The 14,912-nt window shown below is 37.7% G+C and overlaps 1 protein-coding gene across 4 annotated transcripts in view; it reads left to right on the top strand.

Annotated features, from left to right (window-relative positions):
* Window positions 1–14,912, top strand: part of ACSM3 (acyl-CoA synthetase medium chain family member 3) — a 45,574-nt gene that overhangs the window by 29,880 nt on the left and 782 nt on the right. For all 4 annotated transcript variants that reach the window (XM_069096066.1, XM_069096065.1, XM_069096067.1 and 1 more), the window contains 9 exons: window positions 5,331–5,474; window positions 5,587–5,743; window positions 6,482–6,561; window positions 7,155–7,278; window positions 8,123–8,203; window positions 9,674–9,775; window positions 13,510–13,637; window positions 13,730–13,829; window positions 14,398–14,517. In XM_069096066.1, the coding sequence (XP_068952167.1) occupies window positions 5,331–5,474; window positions 5,587–5,743; window positions 6,482–6,561; window positions 7,155–7,278; window positions 8,123–8,203; window positions 9,674–9,775; window positions 13,510–13,637; window positions 13,730–13,829; window positions 14,398–14,517 (1,036 nt within the window). The remainder of the gene's footprint in view (window positions 1–5,330; window positions 5,475–5,586; window positions 5,744–6,481; window positions 6,562–7,154; window positions 7,279–8,122; window positions 8,204–9,673; window positions 9,776–13,509; window positions 13,638–13,729; window positions 13,830–14,397; window positions 14,518–14,912) is intronic.

The raw sequence follows: 14,912 nt of genomic DNA on the forward strand, positions 1-14,912 counted from the left end.
AAGAAGATATTTCAGAACTGGACAGCTCCCCTGTCAAGATGGGGCAAGGGCTATCTATGTGCATGATGCTTCCAGACCCATATACATATACAATAATAGTAGGGCAGAGTGAGTAACAGCACCGGCTCCAGTGTTGAGATGACCTGGAGATCGAATCCCGGGCTCGGACACTCAGCACCACACCCAAAAATAACTGGCCGTGTAAACTTGAGCAAGTTACTTAACCCCAATTGCTTAAAAAAAATAATAATAGTAGGGTAGTGAGTATAGGAACAAGAAATCTGACAAGAATAATAAGTATAACAATAAATCTGACAATGACAAGACCTTATCCCCCCCTTTTTTTAAAAGATAAGAAATTTTGTGTAGTATATATCCCTTTGACATATGATACTAAATATGAGTTAAAATTAGTTGGAAAAGGCAAAATACATTAAGAGCACAATTAATACAAGTAATATTCCATACATAGGGATAAGTGTGTCCATAATTACATGGGTTTCAAGCTAACATTCTTCATCAATTTATTCACAAATTGAGCAGTTTGTATTTCACTTAGTAAAGAAATAGAAGACATGGTTGCTCATATTAAGATGGAGGCTATGGCAATTAGTCCCATGGCAAAAAGTCCAGAAATCACTTTTTTCTGAAGAGGATGGTTCCACTAATACGTTGTGTAAGGTTCAGTTAAACAGGTAATAGTCTATTAGAGGGGAGCATCATCTTGCAAAAATGTGAGACACTAAGTCACTTCTTCTTGGGTTGTCTTTGTGAAAGGGTTCTCCCAATCCTTTTCCTCTGAATCCTCTGTGTCTGCAAGGTGAGTCGTGGAACACACTCGGACATTCTGTTCTGGCACCATCACTCATCATTTGGCAACTCCTAGAAAATATAAACACAAACTCTTCCCCACATAGGTTAAGAGTTAGGTGCTTCCTATATTTTTGTTTGGGGATCTTTCCACATTACTTTCATTTGTGGAGTGTGCACCTTTTCAAATTGTTTTTCTGCTGGTGTATACTCATTTTTAGTGCTGTGTAAAAAATATTTTTGGGTGTATAAAGCAGTAGCTAATTGCCTTTATGTCATGTTAGTCTTTTTACTTTTGTGAATATATACATAGGTTTTTAGATCTTAATTTCTTCTCTCAAGTATAGCTTGAGCAGTGGGATTATAAGGTTTGTGCCTGTAATTAATGTTATTTGAAAATGATCACAGAAAGATTGAAATGATCTGCTAGTTGTAGGTGGGGGCATTATCAGTTTTCAATTGTATTGAAATGCCCATTGAAGTAAAAGATTATAACCTATGGTCAATTACATTTTTTACTGATTCCCCTGTCTGAAGGGAAGCAAAGGTAAAAGAAAAGTATGCATAGTGACATATATATGTATGTATGTGTGTGTGTGTGTGTATATATATATATATATAAAATAACTTACCAAAGGGAGGATAATGAGTTACATCTATCCACCAAGGTTTAATTTTCTGTGAGTTAATGATGATTAGTAGAGGAACAGTATAGATAACACATTGAGGGCAGATTTATTTCAATATTAGGAAAACTTTAGACATAATAGACCATATTAACAACAAAACCAAGACTATATCAAGGGGTTTATTTGAAAATGATCACAGAAAGATTGAAATGATCTGCTAGTTGTAGGTGCATTTTACAAAATGCAACAGTACCTTATGTTAAAAACACCAAAAAGAATAGGAATAAATGGACCTTCCATTAATATGGTAAATAGTATCTATCTAATATCAAATGTTAAAATTATATTTTTATCAATAATGGAAAAATAACAGAAGTCTTTCCAATAAGGAAAGAACACTAACACTATTATTTGATTATAGTTGGAGAAATGCTAGCTATAGTAATACTATAAGAAAAAGAAATGGAGGGGCAGCTAGGTGGAGCAGTGAGTAGAGTGCCGGCCCCAGAGTCAAGAGGACCTGAGTTCAGAACTGGCCTCAGACACTTAACACACACATACAAAAAAACCTAGCTGTGTGACCTTGGGCAAATTACTTAACCCCAATTGCCCTCCAAAATAAAAAAAAGAAAAAGAAATGGAGGGAATAACCATAGGCAAAAAGGAAACAAAATCTTATAGATGACAAATTACTTTCACACAAGGACACAAAACCAAGCAGAATAGATGCAGAAAATAGCAGAATGGATTAAAAAAGCCCAGAGAACTGAGGAGATCTGAAAAAAAAATTAAAACAATTGCTTGGCACTCCAGAAAGACTTACTTGATACTTTTCTTCCTGTTTCCAATACTCTTGGACTGTATGGAGGCAACTATATCACACTGAATTGTTTTTATCTCTAATGTTAAGCATATCTTCAATATATTCCATAGAAAAAAGGCAGAAATGGGGAAATGCTGGAGTCCCTCCTCCATCAGTCTCCCACTCATCTGGCCCCCCACTGTGTTCCCTATTACCGAATCTATCTCCCCTTCTGTGGAAACCAGAGATGGCCTGCTTCTATATGTTCCAAAAATTCTTTAATTTGTTTTGAGGTACAGTAAAGGCCTCTCTCTCGTGAGGCTCTTTAAAACTCTAGCATAGGATTCCTTATCTCTTTCTTTAAAGTGTGTCTGCCCCATGGTATCAACATGCTAACTCCAACTCCCTATATGAGCCTGAATGTTGCTGAGTGAAGAAGCATTTAAGGAAAAAAGCCCACACAGCCAAAGCAGAACCACTTTGAGCTGGCTGCTATTCTGCTCAGGAAAAATGAAAGTGCTGCTTGAGCCTTCCCCTACCTTATGCTTAATAGCATGGAGCTCCTATCCAGGAGGTCTTATCACCAAAGGACTTGCCACTTAGGTCAGGTCCCTTTTCAAGGTGCCAGATGTTGGGGACTCATCCAGATCCCAACACTTTGGTTCTTGGTGACATGCTGATAAAGACACGGGTCAGGCAATATGCAAGCAAGTAGTTCATTTATTAAGCATTTGCTGTATCCTCTTATACCCTTATGACAAAGAAATATAACAGTGAAGATAACACAGACCCTCATTCCCTTAGACTCTGTGGTTCCCATAATTAGTTTGGAAAAACATTTTCTCTTACTTAGTACCTTATCTTGCACCAGTTCATGGGTTCATGGAGAAGCCTTGCACCAGTCTTTCTCTAAGCATAACCGAGTGCACAACCTGGTGGGATACAAATTCCACCTGGACTCATAGTTACACTTGGCCTAGCTCCTCAACAGTTGAGCCCTCAAGAGCTGGGGATCACTTAGCTGCCTAAAAAGGGAAGGACCATATCAGGTCAAAACTGCATTGATCAGTAGTGAGATCAGGCCTATGAGTAGCCCTTACACTTCCAGTGTGGTCAAGATAGATCAAGTCTCAAAATAATAACAATAATAATGACTTCTCTATATTTATATATATATATATGTATATATATATATATATATATATACATATATATATATTTTTTTAAGCAATCGGGGTTAAGTAACTTGCTCAAGGTTACATGGCCAGGTATTTCTGGGTGGGTGCTAAGTGTCTGAGCCTGGGATTCAATCTCCAGGTCATCCCAACACTGGAGCCAGTGTTCCTACTCGTTGTGCTACCTGGCCGCCCCTATATTTATATTCTTTCAAAGCCATTTAGCATACTGGGACTTACAGGAACTTACATGCTACTAGTATAGCTTTCAAGAATCCAGGGACACAACATCTGACAAACTTAAAAGATCACAGTTGTTGGGACAAGAACTCACTATTTAACAAAAACTAGTAAGTTTTGTTTCCTCATTACCTATGCCTATTCCTTCAGCTTCTTTTTCTTGTTGTATTCCTATAGCTAGTATTTCTAGTACAACAATGAATAATAATAGTAATAACACACAATCCTGCTTCATCCCTGATCTCACCAGGAAGGCTTCCAATTTATCCTCATTACAGACAATGCTTACTCTTGGTTTTAGATAGATAGTACTTATTAATCCTTTTTAGAAAAGCTCCCCAACGTAGATTTTTAAAAGACCAGGACAGAAGTTAGAAAGAAGGTCAGATAGCAAGAGTATGAATATAAAAGTGTGTCACAGTCATTTAAAAATAGGATCAGTAACATGTAAACACAGAATGAGCTAAGGTTGGTGAGAAAAAAAGGGAGGGATAACAAAGAGGAAGGTTTTTTTTAGTTGTGTGGGGAAAAGAAGATTAGCAAAGAATGGAGTGGGCTGCTGCTCATGGTGGATAGGACTGGTAATAACTAGATAGAGAAGAAAGAAAACTGCTTGATTTTTTTTGTTTCTGTTTTCCTTGCTAAGGAAAATAATCTATAAACAGAACAAAAATGTCTAACAAAAATCTTATATCCAAGATAAATAAGAAGAGATTATAGTTAGGGTTATGTTTTACATAACTTCCTATGTATATTAGGTATCATATTCCTAGCCTTATCAATGGGTGTGGGGGGGAGGACAGGGAGAGAATTTGAAAGTGAAAATAAAAATACATTTTTTAAATGTCACCTGATCACACACATTACCTGCATGTATATTTTTTCCAAATTTCTGACTTAGTTGCATGTGTTTCCAAGATATTTTCCCTTACCTACTTGTATCCTCACCATACATATAAAGTACATATGTATGTATGTATAAGTATGGTACTCCACCTGTCTGACCTGTCACATGTATTCCCCATGTGTACACCCCTTAAGTGTGATCAATATGAATTGTCCATTTTCCTTACTCATGGTATATTTAGGGAAAAAGTGCCCCAGCCTATGGTGGAAATATATCTGGCTACTCTTCTTACTTGGCCTAGTTCATCTGTCTTTGCTTTAAACGACATGTCTTTTGACTGATGAATAAAAGTAAACATACTGGTTTAAAAAAAAAAAGAATCCAGGGACACCTCCATGTTATGATGACTTATTGAAGTATGATTTTGTGGAGGTCTAGACTACAAAGCATATTCTAGTCCCTCAGTGGGGGTCAGAGGGCAAGCACTTTATCATAGGGTCAGATACTGATTAGAAGATAACAAAATGGCAGTAAGTTCAAGAAGGAAGAAAAGGACAGAACTTTTAAGGTTTTATTTAATCTCATTTAATTAATGTAACTAATTGAATTTGTCTTTGATTTTGATATTTAAGGCTTCAAGCACATACAAAAACATTCTCTTTTGTACGATCCAAAGCTATGGCATTCAGCCCTTGAGATACCAGCCCAGTTCAGTTAGATGAAAAAAGATACCTTAACAATAATGGGATAGAGGAGGGTTTCAGCTTGATTAAACTAAAAGATTTCCCAAACTGAATCTACAGACTTACTTCGGCTTTCCTTTTCAGACATGCAAGTGATGAGCACAGCTGTGTGAAGACCAGACACAATGAAACAATGACCATCTACTTTACTAGTGGGACCACTGGCTCTCCTAAAATGACAGAACACACACATGGCAGTTATGGTTTAGGATTATCAATAAATGGAAGGTACTTCATTCTTTTGTGGATTGGAGCATTGGCTAAACAACAAAAATGGTGGGACCGTTTTGCTCACTTTCCCCTGCCTCTCAAAGTACAGCTACTCTTTTTGTTTCCCCAGATATTGGCTGGATTTGACCCCTTCCGATATAATGTGGAATATGTCAGACACGGGCTGGGCAAAATCGGCTTGGAGTGGTATTTTTTCTCCATGGAGTTTAGGAGCTTGTGTGTTTGTAAGCTATATGCCTCGTTTTGATCCAGCCTCCGTCTTAAAAGTAAGACTTGGGGAATGCTGGGGCTGAAAGGGATCTCAGAGGTCAGCAGGACTGGCCTTGTTCTATCAGAGTAGGGCATTTCAGATCTAGGGTGTAAAATGCCCTCAGGGATGCTGGGATGGAGTTCTGGGGGAATTTTCCTCTTGCTGGTGGCTTTTGTGTTATACATCTTATCTCTTAAATAAGCTTACAACCTAGAATTATAGACTGGTAAGACTGAAAAGGAAGCTTAGGGATCATCAAATCTAAGCCCAGTATTTTGTAGATGAAGAAACAAAAGCCCATGTGCCTTCTTTATCTTAGTTATCTAACTTTGTGTGTGGGGGGGTGGGGAGTAAGCAACTGGCATTGAAACTTAAATCTTCTGAAAGACCTGAATTAAAATCTGGTCTCAGATACTTAATATCTATCTGATCACAGGCAAGTCACTTGATCTCTTTTGGTTTTGGTTTTCTCAAGTGTAAAATGGAAATAGTCTTAGCATCTATCTCACAGAGTAGTTGTGAGAATCAAATAAATAATATTTGTAAAATGCTTGGCACAGTACCAAGCACATAGGCATTTAATAAATGCTTATTCCATTTCCTTCTAATTCCCTGGATTCTTCTTTCCATTACATCAGGCTAGGATCTGCCATTAAACATGCCTTTGAGCTGCTCCGTGCCATGTGCATAAAACAAATACATAAATGTTTGTAAAAATTGAAGTTACATGGTTCTTTCTAATTCTATAATCTAGACCCTATCCAGATTTCCCATTACAGTCTTCTGTTCACCTCCAACTGCCTATCGGATGCTTATGCTAAATTGGGAGTCCAGGTAAGTGATGATCAAGAAAACCTAACAAGTATTACACCATCAAATGGGTTGATAAATAGGTCTCTGAAATAATGGTCCCTTTTTTTTTTTCTAAAAGCAACATAGCAGGGACCACACTGCATTCTATACAACTCACACTATAACCCCTAGTACAGAATATGTAAGGAGGGTCTTAGCAATGATGATTCGAGCCAGATAAGAAGATGTTAACCTACTTGATTCAAAGAAATTAATGATCCCAATCACATAGACAAGAATGCTGGTGTATATAGTAGGTACCTAATACATGTTGAATGCTTGGATTTAATTTACTATGTATTTTACAGGACAGAATAGTTTGGTAAACATTTTGTACTGAATTCACATCATTTTTTTTCTTTTACATCATGCCATTTTTTTTTGCTACTAATTGTGATTTATTATTTACTTCAAAACCCTAGAAATACTGAATTTGGTGCTCAGGGTATATTTTAAAGTTATTATTTGAGGGAGGGAGATGATATGCCTTGTTTTGAAAGTGCATAAGAAACAATCCTAATTCCCCCTTTTCCTTTTTTTCCCCTCCACTTCTCATCCATTTTCTTTTGATGAAGTTGTAAGTTCAAAAGTCTAAAGCATTGTGTGAGTGCCGGAGAGCCAATCAACCCTGAAGTGTGTGAACAATGGAAAAACAAGACAGGGCTGGACATCTATGAGGGATATGGACAGACAGAAACGGTACACATATTTACAAGTGGGATCGTTGCACAACAACAATTTATTAACTTTTTTCTTATACAGTACAAGTTATGGAAAAACAGTTTAATAATAATAATGGCTAACATATATTAAGCATGTACTATGTGCCAGTCACTATGCTAAGCGCATTATAGTCCTCACAATAACTCTAGGAGGTAGTTGCTACTATTATCCTCATTTTACAGATAAGGAAACTGAGGTTAAGTGGCTTGCCCAGGGTCACACAGCTGGTAAGTGAGGTTGGATTTAAACATGGGTCTTCCTGACTTGAGGCCCACTGCTTTCTCCACTGAGCCACCTAGCTAACCAAGGCCCTTGCCTTATGGAATTTAGACTCTACTAAACTGCAAGCTCACAAGGTAAAAATAATGAGATCTAAATTATCTATGAAATCTTTTAAAGGATGGGAAGAAAACTTGCTCCACAAACTAACTTAGCTTTGATAAGGCACTATAAACATCCAACACACACACACACACACACACACACACACACGTGCACGTGCGCATGCCTAAGGAAAAGCATTATATAGCTAGAAACGTTTTTTGAATGAAAAAATGTCTATTTTTTTAAATGTGAGAAACTTGTTTGCTTTTTCTTAATTTGCTTTAGAAGTATAAACCCCAAGTATAAACCAGACAAAAGTATGCAGGTCATACTTCTAAAAGCCTTACATAATGATGGAATGATGAATTTTTTTTTAAAAAGGGGGCAGAGGGGGAGTATCATGACACAAAAAGATTAAGCACCAATTAGCACTGTAAAGATAATTTTTAATCAATATATGGGTTTGTCCTATTTTTTCCCTTTCTTTAAAATATAGGTGCTAATCTGTGGAACTTTCAAAGGAATGAAGATTAAACATGGTTCAATGGGAAAGCCTTCTCCAGCTTTTGATGTTAAGGTTGGCACATCCTTTACGGAAAGAATGTATAGCAGAGCAGCAGAGAAATTGAATTTAACCCATGTTTTGTAATTATTCTCATTACTAAGTATCACAATCTCTATACGTAATATGGTGATTAAGGTGAGCGATCATAACAGATTATTTTATTTTGGGCCTAAAAGGAGGTATAACAAATAGTAATAACTGGTTTTATGAGGTTTACAAGCTAGTTTTGAAGACTGGGTAGACTGGTGGACGGGAGGAGAGGAGAAAGGATATCAGTGAAGACAATCTATAAAGGCAAGAGGGTGAGAATGTATAATATATATTTGAGTATTGAATCAGTGAATGTTGGCTGAATGCCTATTTCAGGAGTGGGGAACCTGTGGTCTCAAGGTCACATATGGCCTTCTAGATCCTCAAGTGCAGCCCTTTGCCTGAATCCAAACTTTTTTGGTGAATTCGTTCTGTGAATTGGATGCTGTCAAAAAGTTACATTTGAGGACCTAGAGAGCCACATGTGGCCTTGAAGCCACAGATTTGCCACCCCTGAGTCCTGGTTAATAGGATGTAAGTCTTATAGGATAAGTTAAATTTTGATCTTTTGGAGTGAACATTACAATCAGAAGGAATATAGGTCAAGTCCAAACTCATTTGCCTGGCATTTTAGCTTCTCCACCATTTGGGCCTAGCCTGCCTTTCCAGCTCCACCTAAATAGGTATCAATGAATGAGATGTTTTGGGATATGTTGGATTCCTCCTCATTGGAGGCCTTCAAACAAAGGCTGGCTGACCACTTTATCAGGTGTGTTATAGAGGGGATTCTTGTCGAGGTATACATTGGATTGGATGGCCACTTAATTTCCTTCCAAATCTGAGAATCTGTTTTATCTACTACTCCATTGTGCATACCCTATGTTCCTAATTCCTACTCAGTTCCAACCTACCTAGTCAGTTTTCTTGGAACATGCCCTTCACTTTCCCATTTTTTCCTCCAATTTTATAATAATTATAATCTTGTGTCATCTGAATTAAATGATGGAGAATGGGATGTATTCATAGCTCAATCAGTTTAACTAGGACATGAGAATGCCACTGGAGGTAGTGGTCAACATAGAGAAAGAAATTAGCCCTCTCCAAAGCCTGGAGAAATTTGGAGGAATATAGTATAAAGCATATAAAGCATCAGCTGTGATTACTAATCACTTCTCACTACAGGTTTTCCTTATGCTCCCTGCAGACACAACTCTCTCCCTTCTATTCCCTGCACACTCCCTATCTTTCAATCCCAGGACCTGAAAAAGGATTTGGGGGAACCACATCCATCCCAACCTTCCCATAGCACAGCTGAACATTTTGGGCTTCTGAAGGACTCTGTTCTCTAGCACATAATATTCATAAGGTTTAAGTATTTCCAAAGCAAAGGGGGCTTAAAATGTAACAATTTATATAAGCATTCAATTAAGAAGCCATTCTGTTTTGTTCAAGATTATAGATGAAAATGGCAACATCCTGCCCCCTAAACAAGAAGGAACTATTGGCATCCGAGTCCTACCTACCCGACCACTTGGTTTATTTGCTGGTTATGTTGTAAGGAATATTTTATTTAATGATTTTAATATTTTTCAAAGTTTAATGATTTCAAACAATATAAATATTAATTATAATAATTACATAATTATTAACATTAATATAATTTGTATATTTCACACTTAAGCATAAAATAATGAGACATTTGTAAAGTGCTTTGCAAATCTTAAAATGCTAAAGAAATACTAGCTATTATTATATGGGCTATTTTTCTCAACTGTTTGTAATATGCAAAGAATAGAAAGACAGATAGAAATAGAAAGAATAGATAAAAATAGAAAGAATACTAGCCTGGGATTCAGGAGACCTAGGTTCTAGTCTGTGCTGTGCCACTGTGACCTTGGGCAAATTACTTCTCCTCTTGGAGCCTTCCTCTTTTGTAAAATGAAAGGGTTAGAATAAATAATCTCTAACATTCTCTTCAAGTTGTGACATTATATTGGCATGTGCTTTGATATTAATGGTATTTAAACAACAAGTTGTATTTTAATTTAACTGCCTTCAATTTATCGACATTCCCTGCCTCCAATGGGAATCAGCAGTATTTAGAAATTTGCTAAATCTGAGGGTGATTGATATACTGCATATTTATTTTGAACTAACAAGTATCTTTATGGGGTTATATACAAGCAGAAAGACTACAGAGTGGGGAAAGTTTAAAAATTTAAGAGGTTATTTGGAGGGTTGAGAATATCATTGATTGATTAATTGGATTTAACTAATATGCTTATAGCATTTGGTCAAGTATTCTGAGGTGAATGATCTGGTTGGTTGATGAAGGAGGCTGTGGGGTTGAGAAGAACACAGGCTTAGGATCTGATAGACTTGGGTTCTAACCCTGGTTTTACCACTAACTAGAGCAAGCTTTTTCACCTTGTTGGGCCTCAGTTTCTTCAGCCATAAAATGAAGAAATTCTAGCTTCAACTTTCTATGATTATCTGGACTCATCCTTCTCTAAGTTTTTTGGCTATTTCATTGGTAACTTGCATCCCTTTAAGACGATGTTAGAGAAAACTCAAACCAATCTGTTTTGTTATTGGCTATTGCTGTGATTCTAGTAACAGGATTGATGGGTAGAATTTACTGTGATACTCCTGACCCTTAATGTCATGGATGAGAGTTATTTGGTATATTTCAGCAGCTGTGAATTGTCAGATCATAAGATTTAAAGCTGGACGGGACTTTAGAGGTCATGTCCAACCTCATTTCACAGCCTAAATAAACTGAGGCATAGAGGCATTGTGATTTGCCTAAGTCCACTGGGGTATTAAAGTGACACAACCACTATTTGGATCCAAATAGTCTGAGTCAAATTCACTTCCTTTCCTGTGTACCACGCTGTAGATGGCTAAAAAAAGTTCACACTGCTGTCATAGTCTTAAAGTGATTTAAACAGAAAGGCCCTTAGAGGACACATTTCACAGTGATTCTGGAATAAATATCTCTGATAAATCTCTTCTCCGTCTATAAGTCAGTCGATAAGCATTATTAGGCACCAGTCACTGGGCTAAGTGCTAGCGATACAAAAAAAGACAAAAAGACAATTCCTGCTCTCAAGAAGGTCACAGTCTAATAGAGGAGACAAAAAGAAAACAACTATGTACAAATAAATGATATACAGGACAAATAGGAACTAATTAGGAGGCACTAGAATTAAGAAAGGTTAGGAAAGGCTTCTTAGAAGATAATATTTTAGTTGGGACTTGAAGGAAACCAAGAGGTAGAGATGAGGGAGAATATCCCAGGCACAAGGGAGAGCCAGAGAAAATGCCAGGAGTTGAGAGCCTGGAGTATCTTGTTTGTGGAATAGCCAGGAGGCCAGTGTCACTGAATCGGAGTATGTGGCATCAAGTAAAGTATTAAGAATCCTGGAAAGGGGAGGGGAGGGTTGTAGCACCAAGGCAATATTCACAGCACTGATGGTGACTATGAATATCCTAGCATGGTTCTGAATTAGAAAATATAACAGACTTTCCATATAGAAGACAAAACATTTATTCAGACACCAGAAAGCCAAATTCCAACACCAGAAAGTCAAATAGCAACAAAGAAGTTAATACGCCATAACACAGCAGGGAGCCACACCATCCTTTAGCCTTCCCACAAACAAACACTTACAAGCCTAGCTATCTCCTTGCCTGTGTCCTCTCTCTCTCACTCCCAACTTCAGATTCCCTTAGGCCTATTAAGGGGCAGGGAAGATCTTTAAATTCCCATTGTCATTACAAGGGTTTAGGTTATGAAGGGTTTTGAATGCCAAGCAGAGGATTTTGTATTTGATCCTGAAAGTGATAGGAAGGCAATGGATTTTATTTAGTGGGAGTGAGTGTGAGGTGGGTGTTTCTATAGCTAGACTTGTACTTTAGGAAAATCACTTTAATGGCTGGCTGGAGGATGCATTAGAGTGGGGAAACTTGAGGCAGGTAGACGCATCAGCAGCCTATTGCATTAGTTCAGGTGTGAGGTGATGAGGGCCTGCACTAGTGGTAGCAGTGTTAGAAAGTGTTGGAGAGATGGTTACAAGCCTTGGTGACAGATTGTAGATGGAGGCTGAGAGATACTGAGGAGTCAAGGAGGACACCTAGGCTGCCAGACTGAAGGACTTTCCTGTTATGCCTGGATAACAGAGAACCCCTTCTCTGGTATCCAACACTTTTGTTTTGTTTGTTTTTTGGAGGGGGGAAGGTAGGGCAATTTGGGTTAAGTGACTTGCCCAAGGTACACGGCTAGTTTTATGTTAAGTATCTGAGGCCAGATTTGAACTCAGTTCCTGCTGACTCCAGGGCTGGTGCTCTATTCACTGCGCCACCTAGTCACCTGTGGTATCCAACACTTAACACAGTACCTGGCATATAATAAACAGTTAAAAAATTATTGTTGGTTGATTAATTGCATATTAGGTTGAGAACTTCATTTTGGCTTATTGCAAAGGATAGTACATGTGATGTCCATTGTCATTTAAGATAGACAGTGGCAAGATAAATTCTATACTGATTCCTGTTAATTGGTTAATATTGCACTAGGCAGATGTTAGGTAATTATGTGTGGGTAAAAGTAGGAATAGAGTAGTAGATGATTCATTCAACTCCTAAAGCCAAGTTCATCACATTAAAGCACATTTCCATTAATCTCTATTTTATTACATGACAAAATAGAGTAAGATTCAAAACAACACACCTAACTACTAATTGTCAAGCATCCTTGCTAACTTCCATCTGTCAAATTGTGCTTTAACTGAACCTCTTCCTACAGACCTGCCCTGACTGAGACTGCTTTTCAATTAATGCTTACCATCTGATCCTATTTCTAGCTGCTTATTATGTTCTCTTCTTAAGGCAGAAACTTTTCTACTCTGACTTTCCCTGCCATGGTGAAAACTTTTTAAAATTTCTCCCAGCAAAGGCCTTATTTAATCTGTTGTTCTGAACATTCAGTCTCTTATTGATAATTACCCCCGTGGCTTACCCCTCAAAATGCTTCAAAGTGTAGATAAAAAATTCTTACTTTTTTTTTGCATGACTTCTCCCTTTTTCATTTCATTCTCAATAATTTGGGATTGGAGTTAACATTCAGGGGTTCATTTCTACTTGCTGATCATTTGCATCTTCTTGACTGAGACTTCCTTAGTAAGTCAGGTCTTCCCCCCCCCGTTTTTTAATATTTTAAAACCCACCCAGACCCCAAAATAACATTTACAGTTGTGTTAATACAATACTATTTAAATGTTTACCAGGATGAGCCTCTCAAAACAGCCTCAACACTCTGTGGGGATTTCTACATGACTGGTGACAAAGGGTATATGGATGAAGATGGCTATATCTGGTTTATGGGAAGATCAGATGATATTATTTTATCCTCTGGGTAATTTTCCTCTCTGCTCTCTATATGTCCCATTTAGACAACTCCTCTAGGCAGTAAGTATATCAAGTGCTACCAAATGCTTTGCTTTTCAGATATCGAATCAGTCCTTTTGATGTAGAAAATGCTCTAGCTGAGCACCCAGCAGTCCTGGAGTCAGCAGCGGTCAGCAGTCCAGACCAAATCAGAGGAGAGGTACAAGAACACCATCACCTTAGCCTTGGGATTTCTGCAGCTGTCAAACTGCATACTTTTCAACAGTATTATAATGCACTACCTTTAAGCAGAATTTCCTAAAGGGATTAATTTGTTAAAATTCAAGTCAGTTAGAAACTAGGTTGGGTTTTGAAGATCTGGTTTTTTAAGCCTTCTCCATTTAAAAAGAAATAGGACTCACAACAGAGGGCAAGCAGTCTTCACCAGAGCTGCAGCCCTCTGTTCACCCCCAATACGGTATTATATGATGGGGTGGGAACTAGATTTTGGAATCTTTGCAGTATCCATTTCCTTCTATTCCTACATGAACATGGTTTGCAGGATTATTCTCAAGAGTCCACTGTGCTCATATATACCACTTAGTATATACATGCAACTTACCTGCGTAAATTGTAAACTACTTAAAATCCACACTAGAAAGTCACAATTCCTCCCCCATTAGATGCTTACATTTTCTGGTTAGAAACAATGAAAATAAGATAAACCCAGGGCAGACTCATAAGTACCTAACAGATCTGTTTCTTAGAATTTCGTTTTTTTTTTAAAGGTAGTAAAGGCCTTTGTGGTTCTCAAGCCTGACTATAAGTCACATGATCCAGAAAAAATTAAAAATGAGCTCCAGGAACATGCCAAAAGAACTACAGCACCATACAAATATCCCAGAAAGGCAAGTATTTGAATTAGATTGAAGGGCTATTTGATATTCTGTCCCATGGTCTTGAGAGAGAGGATTTGTTTTTTGTTTTTAAATGAGCAGTGTGCTCAAATATTAGCTCAGTAGATAGAGTACTGGGCCTGGAGTCAGAAAGACCTGAATTCAAAACCAGCCTCAGATGCTTTACTAGATATGTGACCCTGGGCAAGTCATTTTACCCTGCTTGCCTCGGTTTCCTCATCTCTAAAATGAGCTGGAGGAGGAAATGGCAAACTACTCCAGTATCCTTGCCAAGAAAACCCCAAATGGGGTCATGAAGAATTAGACATCACTGAACAACAAATGCTCAAATGTTTTTCAGTGTCCTAAATTGATTCTCAACTTGGAGTTGGAATTAACATCTATAA

Source organism: Petaurus breviceps, unplaced genomic scaffold (assembly GCF_028583685.1).
Source record: "Petaurus breviceps papuanus isolate PSGF00001 unplaced genomic scaffold, PetGlider_PUasm1.0 229, whole genome shotgun sequence".
NCBI classification, from domain to species: domain Eukaryota; kingdom Metazoa; phylum Chordata; class Mammalia; order Diprotodontia; family Petauridae; genus Petaurus; species Petaurus breviceps.